This window comes from Denticeps clupeoides, unplaced genomic scaffold (assembly GCF_900700375.1).
Source record: "Denticeps clupeoides unplaced genomic scaffold, fDenClu1.1, whole genome shotgun sequence".
Lineage (NCBI taxonomy): Eukaryota > Metazoa > Chordata > Actinopteri > Clupeiformes > Denticipitidae > Denticeps > Denticeps clupeoides.
In genome coordinates, this window is record NW_021629700.1 from 60,001 (window position 1) to 75,414 (window position 15,414).

General features: G+C 47.1%; 1 protein-coding gene and 1 pseudogene across 1 annotated transcript in view; both read left to right on the plus strand.

Moving 5' to 3' along the window:
* Nucleotides 1-9,458, plus strand: part of LOC114771993 (protein O-mannosyl-transferase TMTC1-like) — a 23,738-nt gene extending 14,280 nt beyond the window's left edge. The window contains exons 6-19 of the mRNA XM_028965175.1: nt 44-147; nt 703-892; nt 3,066-3,187; nt 4,168-4,335; nt 4,605-4,718; nt 4,859-5,002; nt 5,393-5,501; nt 5,787-5,889; nt 5,967-6,102; nt 7,093-7,237; nt 8,014-8,151; nt 8,260-8,382; nt 8,496-8,573; nt 8,744-9,458. Of these exons, the coding sequence (XP_028821008.1) occupies nt 44-147; nt 703-892; nt 3,066-3,187; nt 4,168-4,335; nt 4,605-4,718; nt 4,859-5,002; nt 5,393-5,501; nt 5,787-5,889; nt 5,967-6,102; nt 7,093-7,237; nt 8,014-8,151; nt 8,260-8,382; nt 8,496-8,573; nt 8,744-8,866 (1,797 nt within the window). The 3' untranslated portion in view covers nt 8,867-9,458. The remainder of the gene's footprint in view (nt 1-43; nt 148-702; nt 893-3,065; nt 3,188-4,167; nt 4,336-4,604; nt 4,719-4,858; nt 5,003-5,392; nt 5,502-5,786; nt 5,890-5,966; nt 6,103-7,092; nt 7,238-8,013; nt 8,152-8,259; nt 8,383-8,495; nt 8,574-8,743) is intronic.
* A 712-nt stretch (nt 9,459-10,170) lies between these two features.
* Nucleotides 10,171-15,201, plus strand: LOC114771992 (transmembrane protease serine 9-like; annotated as a pseudogene).
* Nucleotides 15,202-15,414: the final 213 nt, after the last annotated feature.

Here is a 15,414-nt window from a genome sequence, read left to right on the forward strand (position 1 = left end):
TGCTGTGCTGTGTGTGTGTGTGTGTGTGTGTGTGTTCCTTTAGGTGGTGCTCATCATGTCGGTGCGTCTGTGGTTGATGGGCGGTACGATGCCTCTCTTCTCAGAACAGGATAACCCCGCCTCCTTCTCCCCTCACCTGCTCACCAGGTAAACCCACCTGATGGCCAGATATGCTGAGACTTGGCCCTCTCACTTCTGCAATCACATCAAGCTTTTGTCAGAAAAGCTTGTTCTGTGCACTACAAGTGCATTATGGGCAATGGCAGAGTGTTCAAGATATGTATGTGTGTGTGTCATTTAAAATGGCTGAACTGATTTTATGCATGACATTCCCAGCTCAGCCTCGCGTCATTTCCCAACACGGGGATTTGGCGCCGTTCCCACCTGAACATTAATCCAGCTGCTTTTTATGAGCTCTTGTGGTTTTTCATCGTCTGTAATTAACGGTTTAGCTGCTGCTCTGCTCGTAATGCCACACATTCTGATAAAAGTTATTAAGAAAGGAGAGTATTTAAACGCACACACACAGCCACTACATTAAAAGCACTAAGAGGTGAGCATTTTATGTGTGTGTGTGTGTGTGTGTGTGTGTATGTAGATGAGTATGAAGGGTGAAACTGTTGGAATGAACCGCTTTAATGAGTGTGTGTGTGTGTGTGTGTGTGTGTGTGTGTGTGTAAATTTGCCTCTGTGTATGTCCAGGTGTCTCACCTACTCCTACCTGCTGGCCTTCAACGCCTGGCTGCTTCTGGCTCCCATCATCTTATGCTACGACTGGCAGGTGGGTAGCATCCCACTGGTCGAGTCGCTCTGGGATCCTCGGAACGGCGCCTCGCTGCTGCTTGGCGTCAGCATGCTTGCGCTGTGTGTGCGCTGTGCGCTCTCACTGCAGGTGAGGAGAACACACACACACACACCTTATACACACCTGTGTTCTGCACACTTTGTTGCTCAGTATGGTTCAGTACCATTGGTGTGTGTGTGTGTGTGTGTGTGTGTGTGTGTGTGCGTGTGTGTGAATTGCCAGCTTTTCATGCTGCTGTCATCGGTCTGTCAGAACAGGAAAATGTGTCCATGTGGGAATATTACAGTGTCCATGTGTTAAGATGATGGGGGCAGTGGTGGCCTAGCGGTTAAGGAAGCGGCCCCGTAATCAGAAGGTTGCCGGTTCGAATCCCGATCCGCCGAGGTGCCACTGAGCAAAGCACCGTCCCCACTCACTGCTCCCCGGGTGCCTGTCATGGCTGGCTACTGCTCACCAAGGGTGATGGGTTAAATGCAGAGGACACGTTTCACTGTGTCACCGTGTGCTGTGCTGCTGTGTATCACATGTGACATTCACTTCACTTTATGTGACAGGGTATATTACAGTGAGTGTGCTTATTGATTGTGTATACAGTCTGGACGCACCTACTCTGTGGCGGCGGTTATGGAGGCTAAGATGGAGCCGCTTTGAAGAATCCAATGCAAGAAACGTATTTAGTATTTGTTGTATGAGGAGAAAGTGAAGCATGTTTGTTGAGCCTGTTTTTTCAAGATCACCTCTTTTTACCCTCAAGCCGCTTGATGAGATGCTCACTCTCAGAAAAGAGTGTGAAATGGGTGGTAGTAGCCTGGTGGGTAACACACTCGCCTATGGACCAGGAGACCCAGGTTCAAATCCCACTTACCTCCATTGTGTCCCTGAGCAAGACACTTAACCCTGAGTGTCTCCAGGGGAGGACTGTCCCTGTAACTACTGATTGTAAGTCGCTCTTGATAAGGGCGTCTGGTAAATGCTGTAAATGCTGTAAATGTGAAATGCTGCCATCACAGCAAAAGCTTCCTTATTTGGAGGGGCGCCAATCTTCAACTTTTTACCTAGTTTGCAATTTTTAGTCGTTTATTACATAACCTCAAGCGTATTATTTAATAGTCCTGAATCTTCAGTTTTGTTCTATAGTGTAAAAAAATACAAAACCTGTAAATGAATAGGTGCGTCCAAACATTTGATGGTAGTGCATGCAAGTGTGAATTCGAATGTCTGTGTGTATGATTGTATATAAGATTGTGTGTATGAGTGTGTGCATGAGCGTGTAAGGTTCTTTAAGGAGAATTAAGTAACTCTGGAAGGTACACATGGTGAGGAGGTTCTCCCTAGTGCTTCTCATGTCACAGCCCTGAATAATTCATAAAGGAAACCGGAGTCGGAGCCGTTTGTGTGTGTGTGTGTGTGTGTGCATGGGAATGACTGCATGTTTTTGTGTTTTCTGTGTGTAAGAGAAAGGGAAGTACTCTGTGATATGAGTGTGTATCTGTGTAGGAAGGAGTGAGTGTGGTGTGTGTGGGTGCGTGTATGGGTGCATCTGTGTGCTGGGGTCTCAGCGTTTGAGAGGTCGGTTCTGGATTCGGGCCACACACACACACACACCACACACAATTGCAGAACAGGAGAGAGGTGAGTTGAGAAGTGAGAATAACGCACGGCTGCTGCCATGGTAACGGAAAACGACCCTAATCATCATCATCATTTCGCCCCCGTCACGTTCAACTGAGATGTGTGCACGTGTGTGTATGTCTGTGTGTGTTTCAATCTGCTGCTGACACAAGAACCGAAGGCCCCATCATCACTGCCCTGCTGCTCTGCTGTGATCATTAGCCTAACAAGCAAATCATCCAATTAGAGCACAGATTAATTAAGGGAGTTAATTGCTGCTTGTTGACAGTTGTGTGTTTAATGAACAGAAGAACCGAGCAGTTTAATTAAATAAGAATGTCTCACACATTGTTTATGAAGTAGTGTGTGTGTGTGTGTGCTGTGATGACACTGAAGGGTGTTGGGAGTGTTAAAAGTGTAAGGTGGGTGTGTAGTGGGTGTATAATAGCATAATAAAAAATATGAATGGTTAATTATATTATGCCAGTCCAGGCAGTAAAGCATCATGATGACATGTTATATACAGACATTGAAAGAATCCAAGATTTATTTACTGCCCCCGAGCTCGGGTCACATGCGTTAATAAACGGGCGTGGTTGTTTGGTGTGTGTTGGGTGACATGGCCACTGTTTTCTTGTTTGTTCTGTAGAATCCAGAGAGCCAGGAGGTTCTGGTTGGAATTCTGTTCCTGGTGTTCCCCTTCATTCCCGCCAGTAATCTGTTTTTCCGTGTCGGATTTGTGGTGGCAGAGAGAGTTCTGTACATGCCCAGGTTAGTGTGTGTGTGTATGTGTGTGTACGTGAGATCAGGTTGTGTGGCTTTCTCTGGAGAAAGTGCTGGAAAACTCAACACTCTCTCTGTCAAGTGTGGGAGGAGCTTCTGATTGCCCCACGCCTGTCTGCGTCACGTTTCCACGGTGACACCACTTTTTAACATCAACAGGAAGCTGGCGCAGCTGGCTTTTCTCACACAGAGGAGCCACGTGGTCCACTGTGTCTTGAATGCTGGTGGCCTTGATGTTCCCAGACCTTTCCTTCAGGCTCTTTGGAGCTAAACATTATTAAGCGGTCATCCTTATCTCATTGTCTGACTCGTCCACACCGCCCGAGACATCTCGGACAAGCTGGTGGAGCAGGTGGAGATGGCTTTTCCCAGCGCTCATCAGCGCCTCAACCTGCTTTATCAGGAAATTTGCATTTTAAGCCATAATGAATTACCTCAAAGGCCTGATCCTGAACCGTACATCCACCCAACCTGCTCTCACTCTTTCCAGGCTCTGCCTAAACGTTTGTGCCGCACCAATCAGATTGATTCATCTTCACGCCAATTTAAAAGAGGGAGAAATAGTCTGCACGTCCAGCAACGGTCATCTTAAACTGAAGCCTCATTGCCTAAAGAAAAATTCTTCTGGCTCTAGATCAGCCCCCACTGCCTGTGTCCATGTCAACCCAGAACCCCCTCAACCCCAATTCCTTCCCACATACACACATTAAACGAATAAACTTGTAAAAACGAATAAAATTGTAGGTCTTTGTTCTTTTTCTCCTTGTTTTACACTGAAGGGTATATAGAGTCTCTAAAGCCTACAGGATTATACAGAGTTTTGATGGTCCTATTGGGTGTGTTATTGGTATTTTATACATTTAACGTTTCCAGATATAATCGCAGAATCCATGTTGGGAACCGCTGTTCTAGATGATTTTCTGTCTGTATTCTAATGAAATCTACTGTCTGTCTGTCCCCGTCCACAGTATGGGATACTGTATCCTGATGGTTCACGGTCTACACCGGCTCTACTCCATGTCTGGCCGCTGGGGAGCCACGATCCTGTCCGCCTCCACGCTGCTGCTGCTGCTGCTCTTCTCCTGGAAGACCGTCCAGCAGAACGAGACCTGGCTGTCCAGGGAAGCCCTTTTCAGGTGTGTGTGTGTTATTGGGCTGGAAGTAGCCAAGTGGGTAACACACTCGCCTGAGCACTAGAAGACCACAAAGTCCAAGGTTCAAACCCCACTTCCTACCATTGTGTCCCTGAGCAAGACACTTAAACCTAATTGTCTCCATGGAGGACTGTCCCTGTATCTAATGATTGTAAGACACACTGGATAAGGGTGTCTGGTGAATGCCGTGAATGTAAATTATTGCAATATTTTAAACGGTCCCTCATTCATCCCCTCTCTTTTCTCTGTAGGTCTGGTATCCAGACTCTACCCCACAATGCAAAGGTTCACTATAATTATGCCAACTTCCTCAAGGACCACGGACGTAACGATGAAGCCGTTTACCACTACAGAACCGCCCTCAGGTCTGAACACCCCCCCACCTGCCTCACCCACTCTCTCCATCTCTGATCTGCCTTTGGTGAAGAGGCTGAATCCCGTTCTCCCACATGAGCATCTCGGTTCCAAATCCGCAGGTCGGCACTCTGACTGTCTTTGTCTGCAGGCTGTACCCCCAACATGCCAGTGCCATGAACAACCTGGGCACCCTGACGCGCCACCCGGAGGAGGCAGAGGGCCACTACAGGCGAGCGCTGGAGATCAACCCCCAGCACAACCGAGCCCTGTTCAACCTGGGCAACCTGCTCAAGTAACGGTTTACACACACACACACACACACACACACTACACACATTATCTACACTCTTTTGTACACTCTGTTTACAAGATTTAGATTTTTGATCTATTATATTGTACTGCATTGTCTATTATATTGTACTGCACATTGTTCATCTATACACACTTATAGACCTATTTACATTGATACATATATTTTTATTCGGTATTTATATTTATAAACATATTCTACAACTCGTACAAATAACACTTACACACATCCTTACACGTTGTGCTGTTTTCTGTTGATGTTGTTTTCTTCTACTCCATCAACCGGAATCAAATTCCTTGTATGTGCTTGCACATGCTTGGCCAATAAACACGATTCTGATTATGCACGTTTACATGGTATTTTATCACCCAGATCCCAGGGGAAGGAGGAGGAGGCTGAGCGGATGCTGCTGGACTCTCTGCGCTTTGGTCCTCACTTTGCTGACGCCTACTCCAGCCTGGCGTCCCTTTACGCCGAGCAGGTGACTTTCCTCGTCCCCTGAACCCGGCCTCTTCTTTCCACTCCTTTTTAATATTCCGGCTGCGTGGCTGCGGTCCTTATCTTTTTAATTTACTGCCTCAGTCTCTCTCTCTCTCTCTCTCTCCTCTTGTGTGTGTGGAGTTGTGTTGAATTAAAAACCTCGCTGGGAAATTTTCATCTCTCTGCCGGCGGCTTCCTCAGCTTACTGTCAACTCCCATTACCGCCCATTCAGCAATTTCACACATGTGGCTTTGTGTGTGTGTGTGTGTGTGTCTGTGTGTGTAGAAGCGATTCTCTGAGGCCAACGAGATTTATCTGAGGGGTATAGAGAGCTGTCCTGACAGCTCAGACCTGCATAACAACTACGGCGTTTTCCTGGTAGACACCGGTACGTCCTCCCACTGATACACACACATTCACAGTCGCGTTCAGAACAACATGACCTCCTCTGTCTGTCGCTCTCAGGTGACAGCGAGCGGGCAGCTGTTCACTACCAGCATGCAGTGCGCCTAAAGCCCGCGCACTACGTCGCCATGGTGAACCTGGGCCGCCTCCTGCGCTCGGCCAATGACAACAAAGAGGCGGAGTCCTGGTACAAGAGGTGACATTTAGTCTCAAGATGACCAAAACTAACAAGTGGTAATCAAAGGCGTTTATTGCACTCAGCTGGTGGAAAGCCGTCATATCGCCAGAAGATTTGAATCCATGGGTTATCCAGCTAATATAACCCACCCCAATATAATCCCATGATTCCAATAAATAAATATATTAATTATCTCGCATTAATAACTTTCTTGCATTAATAACTTTTTCGTTTCATTTGCCAGCAAAATAGTAGCGTGTTTATTCATCTGGTAAAGTTACTCACCCCCCTCAAGAATACTTGGTATTATCTGACCCATCTTTTTCGAGGTACGTCTGTACGGTTTAAAGTGTTAAATTTGAAGTGAAGTGATTGTCACTTGTGATACACAGCAGCACAGCACACGGTGCACACAGTGAAATTTGTCCTCTGCATTTAACCCATCACCCTGAGTGAGCATTTGAGGATTTTTGAGGTGAATAAACATTCATTATCTCATGGGCTTCGTACACGCTTATCATGCCAGTGGTTTCTTTACACTAAAAGGCAGTGGTTGGCCTAGCAGTTAAGGAAGCGCCGCCGTAACCAGAAGGTTGCCGGTTCAAATCCTGATCCGCTGAGGTGCCACTGAGCAAAGCACCGTCCCCACACACTGCTCCCCGGGCGCCTGTCATGGCTGCCCACTGCTCACCAAGGGCGATGGTTAAAAGCAGAGAACACATTTCGTTGTGCTGCAGTGTTTCACAATCACTTCACTTTCACTTAAAAATGGCATTCTGGCATTTTATTGTGAAAATTATGCTTTCACGATCTGTACATTTGATCCATCAAACATTTTCCCAAACGATCGGTCTGATTTATTGCAGGTTAAGTGGCGATGTTCATGTTCTCCCTGCATGGCACACACGCCCACCACTGGGTGCAGTAAAACAAAAAGCAGCTGTGTCAAAAACATTGAAATTTGTTCTGACTGCCCCAGTTACACATGTGTGTGTTGTGCTGCTTCAGGGCCTTGCAAGTGACCCGTAAAGGGGACATCCTGACTCTGCTGGGCGCTCTTTACTACAACACCGGCCGCTATGAGGAGGCGCTGCAGGTCTACAGGGAGGCAGTGGTGCTGCAGCCCGACAGCACTGAAATTTATCTGGCTCTGGTGAGATCCCCGCCTCCCCCCATCTCCTGTACTCTAATAGCTGCTTCTTTCATTTACAGTATTTATCAGACGCACTTATCCAGAGCGACTTACAATCAGTAGTCACTTCTTCCCATCCCTCTGTATCCCTCTCTTGCCCTTGTCCTTGCATTAATTTTAGTTTTAGTCTAGCCTTTTAGTTTTTCACGTCCAAACTCATTTTAGTATAGTGAAGTTTCAGTCGACTAAAGGTTTAGTTTTATTTTACTCAAAATTATCCATGACTCTTTTAGTCAATGAAAATTGTATTTTACTCTCTTTTAGTACTGTAATTCTATTTAACCCAGTCAATATACAGTAATACACGTATCTAGAGACACAACATCTTCTTTTAGTCAAACCCATTTCATAATTAAAACAAAATCTTATTATTATATTATTGTTACTCTTATAGACTCAAGAATACTCGACATACATTTCAGACACAGAAGATGCTCTCATTTGCTCCATGTTTGTCAACCACACATCTGTTAGACCAGATGGGAGCTACAAGAATTAGAAACCGTGAAATAATTACGCTATTTAACAAGAGAAAATGACGTCTCGTTTTAGTATACCATATTAGTCTAGTTTATGAGTCAACAATATCACATACACATTACAGTTATCGTCACATGACCACCATTTATGTTGCGAAATGTTGGTGACGAAATACAACACTGGTCACCAGGTTTGTTGCCATGGTGTTCTTTCTGCTCAGTCTCTCTCTCTCTCTCTCTCTCTCTGTTTTTCTCCAGGCTCAGGTCTTGGCCATGTCAGGCCACAGTAAAGAGGCGGAGGAGATGACGACAGAAATCATCTCTAAGAGCTCCAGCTGCGTCGAGTGCTATCGACTGCTGTCAGCCATCTACAGCAAGCATGGCAATCACACCCAGGTAGGCGTGTGAATGTGTGTGTGTGTGTGTGTGTGTGTGTGTGTATCGCTCACTGTGTAGTATGATATGAAAAACCAGCATCAAACTGTTGGAATGTGTGTGCATCAGGCGTTGGATGCTCTTGATAAAGCCCTGCTGCAGAACCCATCGGACGCTGCAGTGCGGGCGGAGCTTTATTTCTCCAAAGGGAATCAGCTGAGGGAGATGAACCAACTAGACGAAGCCTTCGAGGTCGGTTCCTCGTCCTTTCCTCCTTTCGTCCCACACTGAAATCTGCGAAGTCTCATCCATGCAAATGAACATCATACCGACATACCGATCATACTGTCTTTATTTCCCACCAGAGCTACAAACTTGCTGTGGAACTGAACCCTGACCAATCACAAGCCTGGATGAACATGGGGGGAATTCAGCACATTAAGGTAATGGGATCCTCATCCTTGACTCATGTTTTTAATTTTCATCCGGAGACGAATTCCCTCAGAGGGTATTGTTCAATCTCCGCAGCCATTCTGGATGAGATCAGGAGGTGGTGATGGACCAGATGTTTCTTTAGGAGTGAATTGAATGAAATGTCTGTGTCGTTTCGCAGGGCGACTACTCTGCCGCCAGGGTGTACTACAAGCGTGCCCTCCTCTTGACCCCCGGCTCAAAGCTGCTGAAGGAAAACCTGGCCAAGCTGGACCGTCTGGAGAAGAAGCTTCACGCCGTGTAGGTAGCAGGCGGCCAGAACGTGACTCTGCAGTCTGGGATGGGATGAAGTCCAAACCCCCGGGGTCTGGATCCGGAAAAACTCCAGCAGAGTGCATGCTGGTGCGTCCCACATGAGCTTTAACTGAATCGCCATCTCCGCGGCTCGGGCTTTTGGACCCTAAATCCTATTTTTGGGTGTCAAGTGACATTTGTTGGTCCTTTTGACAGCTGAGCTGGAACCTCAGGCACATTTCAGACCAAACCGCATCCAGTGCCTGTGTTCTGTGAACATGGCACACAGATGAGTGTGTGTGTGTGTGTGTGTGTGTGTGTGTTTTCTCCTGTTGAAACTGTCAGGTGTGTGTGTGTTGGAAATGTTGCTTTGCTTCAAGCTCTTGTTTTATTCTGATTGTAAAACCGTTTCTGTGTGGAATGTGAATATAAAGGAAAAGAAGAGCCGTGGAATTGAAGAATGAAGTCATGAAATGAAAATAAAAGCTGTAATGAATGTGCAAAACTTATTTGAAGTGACCCTGGTTATGTCAGAATCACATTCTGAAGTGGTGACCATGGCAACCAAATCACATATTTAATAAACTACATTAAGATCTATACGTCATTTTGGGTGCTGCTTTCTGAAATGAAATTGACAGATTTTTTTTTGCCACGGGTGCTCATTAATTAAGTCAATGAATAAATAAAATAATTTTTAAAATGTTGTCCTACTCATTTACAGCATTTACATTTACAGCATTTGGTTCTCTATGTACTCTAGTGATCGATCTTTTGAAGCATTTTTCCCAATCTCAAAAGTCAAAATAAACTGGAAATTTGGTGAGGGACCTTTTGACCTTTGACATTCACATGTTCTGTATATAGAACATGTGAACTGTATATAGAGGTGGTAGTAGCCTAGTGGGTAAGACACTCGCCTGTGAACCAGAAGACCCAGGTTCAAATCCCACTTACTACCATTGTGTCCCTGAGCAAGACACTTAACCTTAAGTTGCTCCAGGGAGACTGTCCCTGTAAATACTGATTATAAGTCTCTCTGGATAAGGGCGTCTGATAAATGCTGTAAATGTAAATGTATATGTACAATTCTATATTCTTCCACAATATTTAACATTGCTCATTTGGTGACGATGTGTGACCAAATACACTAGCCATTTTTATTTGATTTGTCATAAAGGATTGCCAAACACTAAATTATACATCATTATGTGGTTTAATCCTTGTGTTCTTAAATTACTTGTATTCCTACTTTGTTAATTTTACAAGTAATTAATTTACGACAAAAGAAAGATCCCGGCGGAGAAACGGTGATATGGCGCCCCCACGTGGCTGACCACTGCAGCGCACAAACCTATTTTTTTGTCTTTTTCAATCAATTAGGAATGTCAATCAGTGAGTCACGTGCTTCGGCCGTTTAAACGACTCGCGATTCGCCTCCGGACCCCTTGTGACGCGTTCCAGATGATCGTTGTGCTCGTTTTCTCTCTTCTCTCGCTGCTGCGGGACGGTGAGTAGGAGCGAACCGTCCGCTCGTTCGTCGCTCTTTTGATAAAGTCACAAACAGAGCGGTCACCGCCTGTCGTTCCCCCCGAAACATCTCGATAGTGGCGGCGGAGCAGAACGGGACGCTGGAGGACCGTTTGGGGAATGAAGGTCAGAATTTCACGTTTCACGTCATATAAACATTGGCTAAAGTGAAGGCCGCTGGGCTGATTCGTGCAGCAGCGCCGCCCAGCGGTTAGAACAGAATCTGCAGGTTTTCAGTAAACGTGTGTGTGTGTGTGTGTTGTGAGTGTATATTTATTGTCATTTCACGTTTCAGGGGTCCGGTCGTTTCCGTCCAGCCAGGACATGGAGGATCGAATCCTCGGTGGTCGGGAGGCGTGGCCGCACTCGTGGCCCTGGCAGGTGTCCCTGCAGTTTGGCACCATGCAGGCCTGCGGGGGGGCCGTCCTGTCCCCGTTGTGGGTCGTCACCGCCGCACACTGCTTTAAAAAGTCAGTGGTGGGGCTGCGGAGTGACAGGCCGCCGCTGCTGCCGGTTTGCTCGCTCGTCCCAGTTTTTTATATATATTTATATGTTTTAGGTACAACGCAGCTTCGCTGTGGACTGTCATGGCTGGAAAACACGACCTGGACAACCCGCACGAGACCTTCCAGCAGGTAATCCACACCAGACGGGCCACATTTCCGAGGGAAGGCGGGGGGTTTAATCCAGTTGTTTCTGTTTTTTTTTTTTGCTTTTTATTAAAAGGCCGTCAAAGTTGAGAGAATCATCCCTCACCAGAACTACAGCAGCCAGACCAAAGAGAACGACTTGGCCCTGGTGAAATTGGGCGTGGCCCTGATCATGAATGAGTGTGTGAGACCCATCCAGATCTTGGGGTCACCGGTGACCCCGCTGATGACCTGCACAGTGACCGGTTGGGGGTCCACCAGAGAAAGTAGGTATTGTGACAGACAGATGGGTCAGTTCTTCCCATTTAGGGTTGAAGTCCACAGCACGTCCTTCAAAACAACGTGAAGTGGGACCAGGGATGAAAATCCCTCATCATTGTTGGGGGGGGCATTAGACAGTAAAATAAAATTCTCAGGAGTGATTCCTAAGGGGGAAGGGGGGTTTAAAAAAAGCCCTTTTCATGTGCTGCTTACAATTTCTTAAATGTCTCGTGTAATATTAAATAATATCTGTTCTTCATACTTACCTGGCAGGGGAGATACCGTGATCACGCAGGGCGAGGCTCAGCCATTGCAAATTCCCAAAATGTGGGAATCTTGACTTTTTTTTTTTTTTGGGGGGTGGGGGGGGGGGCAGCAGTTAAGGAAGCAGCCCCGTAATCAGAAGGTTGCCGGTTCAAATCCCGAACTGCCAAGGGCCCACTGAGCAAAGCACCGTCCCCACACACTGCTACCCGGGCGCCTGTCATGGCTGCCCTCTGCTCACTCAGGGTGATGGTGATTTCACTGTGTGCACCGTGTGCTGTGCTGCTGTGTATCACAAGTGACAATCACTTCACTTTATCACTTTTATCTTTATTAGTCCATATGCAACCTGTCTGCAGGGTTTTGGATGCTCTACCAGTAGTACTATGTGTAGTAATACTAAGAGTGGAAGGTGTCAGTTAGCTACACCACAGACGACCTAACAGAATATATTTGTTCACCATGAACTCCGCTCAGATCTCGCTCTTAACCCCGCATTAATAAGCTGAGAATATATGTCGTCTATGTGAAACATGCCAGACCATGTTTCACATGGTCCTTCCCGTGGAAGGAGCTGAACGGTGGCTTTACGTGTCCCGTGTGGTGCTCGGTGAACAAGTGTAGTGATCAGTAACCAGTTTTAATGCATTAAAATCACGACTGAATGCATTAAACTATATACACCCTACTCTGCAGCAGAATCAGAAACATTTGGAGTTGGAAAGGTCCAGGTCCAGTTTTTTTTTTTGTTTTTTTTTTCCCCCCATGTCACGCAGTGCATCCTTAGGCCACACCTCTGGTAATGCCAGTAATGATATTGACTTTTTGATCACTACAGATTTTTATTTATTTTTATTTTTTAATGATCATCTAACCCTCCTGATGTCTTCAGACGGCCCTCAGGCCTCCAGGCTGCAGGAGGTGAACGTGACGGTGCTGCAGCCAGAAACCTGCTCCATGCTGTACCGCGGGATGAGGCAGAACATGCTCTGTGCTGGGAGACTGTTGGGGGGTGTGGACGCCTGTCAGGTACGGAGAATTATGGGGTAGACGGAGTCCATGCTTAATTGATTTTATTACTCTTGCATGCATACTCAAGAATGAAATATTTGACGTGATGCGTGTTTTAGGGGGACTCGGGCGGTCCACTGTCCTGCTTTGATGGTGTGACCGGTACGAGTTGGCCGGAGTGGTCAGCTGGGGCGTGGGCTGTGGGCGGCAGCTGAAGCCCGGTGTTTACACCAACCTTCACGGCTACACGGACTGGATCACCCAGACAGTGGAGGACCACACCATCGTTTCAGCGGCTAAAGGTCGTAAGTCCCGTTGCCCTTTAGTCCACCATACGCAGCCAAGAAGCACATTTCTCTTTAAGTCACCCACTTCTGGACGCATTTACACGTGATCATTTCTGCTGCTGTTTCTTAGATAAAATGTTAAGTTATGAATGATTCTTTTTTTCCCCTCTCCATGAACAGAAATGAAACCAGTGGCTGTACCGTAAAAATTTATTAAATTCAATGAAATCCTATTAACTCCTCTGATACGCAGTATATGCGGTAAATGCACACTTGGCTCATGCAGGGATAAGATAAATCTTTATTAGTACCGCAAGTTGGCAGAAAGTGAACAGTATAAGATAAGAGCAGCAAATATAAATAGAATAAAAAAATAACCCACCAACAGTAGGGTATAAAAGGACACTATACATTGTGAAAATATGAATGAGTGTATATGTAAACTTGCCTGTATGTACACATCGAATATATGTATGCGTTACAGCAACATTGCTGTAATATCAAAACGTGCATCTTGTATTGTGGAATATAGCAAAATGTACAACGTATCATGATCTAATCGCATCGTATCTTGCCAATACACACCCCTAATGTATGGCTATACGCACATATTGCCCATGAGAAAGTGCCACGGTGTGTTGGAAGTGTATGATTGTTAGTCTATGTATAAGTGAGATGGCAAAATAAATGAGAACATGATCAATTACTATATATTCAATAAGGTTAGAAAGGTTATGTAAATGATCAGTACCCTGCATCCATTGTCTATTATAAATAATCAGATGCTTAGATATGGTTATTACTGGAAGTGTAATATTTTGTCATTCAAAAATATTCCATGCTATATTCGGATGGGAAGATTTTAAGATGAGCAGCTTAGAAAGACTGTTCAAGGCCGGACTGCGAAACATCTCCAGTTGCCACGACTGAACCTCCGGACAACGTCACCTGGTCGACGGACTCCTACATACGAAATAAATAATCCAACATTGGTTATCATTTTTTATGTCTGGTGTTGTGTGTAATGAAATGGGTCTGATTGGTGTTTTCATCCATCTGAATTTGGAACAGAAACCTCTTTTAGTATCAGTCTGGCGCCGATTTCACTGAATATTGCGTCCCACCTCCCAGAGCTCTGTGACAACGCGGAGGCGGAGCCGTGCGGGCTGGACCGCGGCCCGGCGCAAGTGGCGGACGGGGCGAGGGTGGCGAACGTCGGCGCCGCGTGCCCGCACTCCTGGCCGTGGCAGGTGAGCCTGCAGAACGAGGACGGCCACTACTGCAGCGGCGTCCTCGTCCACCCGCGCTGGGTGCTGGCGGCCCGGCACTGCCACTGCGAGTGAGTACAGAACCGTACCTCGGCTTGGATGCATCTGCATTTACATTATTTACCAGAGCGACTTCCAATCAGTAGTTACAGGGACAGTCCCCCCCTGGAGACACTCCGGGTTAAGGGACACGATGGTAGTAAGTGGGATTTGAACCTGGGTCTTGTGGTTCATAGGTAGGCTACTACCACCCTATGCCATGTTGTTTTCCAGGCCCAGTTCAGATGTGGCCGTGTTGGGGCTCCATAACCTCACGTCGCACGACGCACAAACCATCCGGGTAGAGGGAGTGTTCGGTCCCCCCGAGGGCAGCGACTTTGTGTCATGTGACCTGAGTCTGATCCGACTGAGCGAAGAGGCTCGTTTGGGTACGAGCTGCAGCTCCCACTCGTCCTTTCTGCAGCATCTGCACTTTCTCTTCCTTCTTCTGATCTCCCCTTCAGGCCCCACGGTCGCCCAGGTGTGCGTCCAGGACGGAGACGTTCCGGTCAACGACAGCTGGACCTGTGTGATGACCGGCTGGGGTCTCGCCAAGGCGACATGTGAGTGAAGACGACCTCCTCTGGTTCGGCGTCCCCCATGATAAATACATCCCACCCTCCTCTTGTCCCCCCGCAGCGGCCCTGAACCCGGACGTCCTGCACCAGGCCAGGCTGGAGGTGGTCGACGTGGGCACCTGTAGAACGGTATGGGGGGAGGACACCATCCTGGACACACACCTGTGCACCGATGCTGCAGGTTCCCCGTCCTGCATGGTAGAGGAACCCGCTCGCACCCCTCTGATCACATCCTTCTCATTCCGGGACGGAGTGTGAACGACATCATCACTACGTGTGTGTGTAGGGAGACCCCAGCGCCCCCCTGCTCTGCCGCCATCAGGGACCCTTCCAGCTGGTGGGCGTGTCCGCCTGGGGCAGCAAGCGGTGCGGCGGCCGGAAGCCCGCCGTGTTCACGCGCGTGTCCGCGTGCCAGTCGTGGGTCCGCAGGTGCGCGCAGGAGCAGAGATGTGATTAAAATGTTTCGAATAAAATAAAAATTAAAAAAATATATATATTTTATATATTGTCAGCGTCTTTCTCCTCTCATTATAAGGCCCGCATAGACACTTCGAGGAAAATTTGGGACGTTCCCGCTTTCCACGCATGTGCGGCGGGCGCGGGCTCCTCCTCCTCTTCCTCGGAAACTTTTTTTTTTTTTTTTTTTTTTCCACGCGGGTCGCGACCGGCG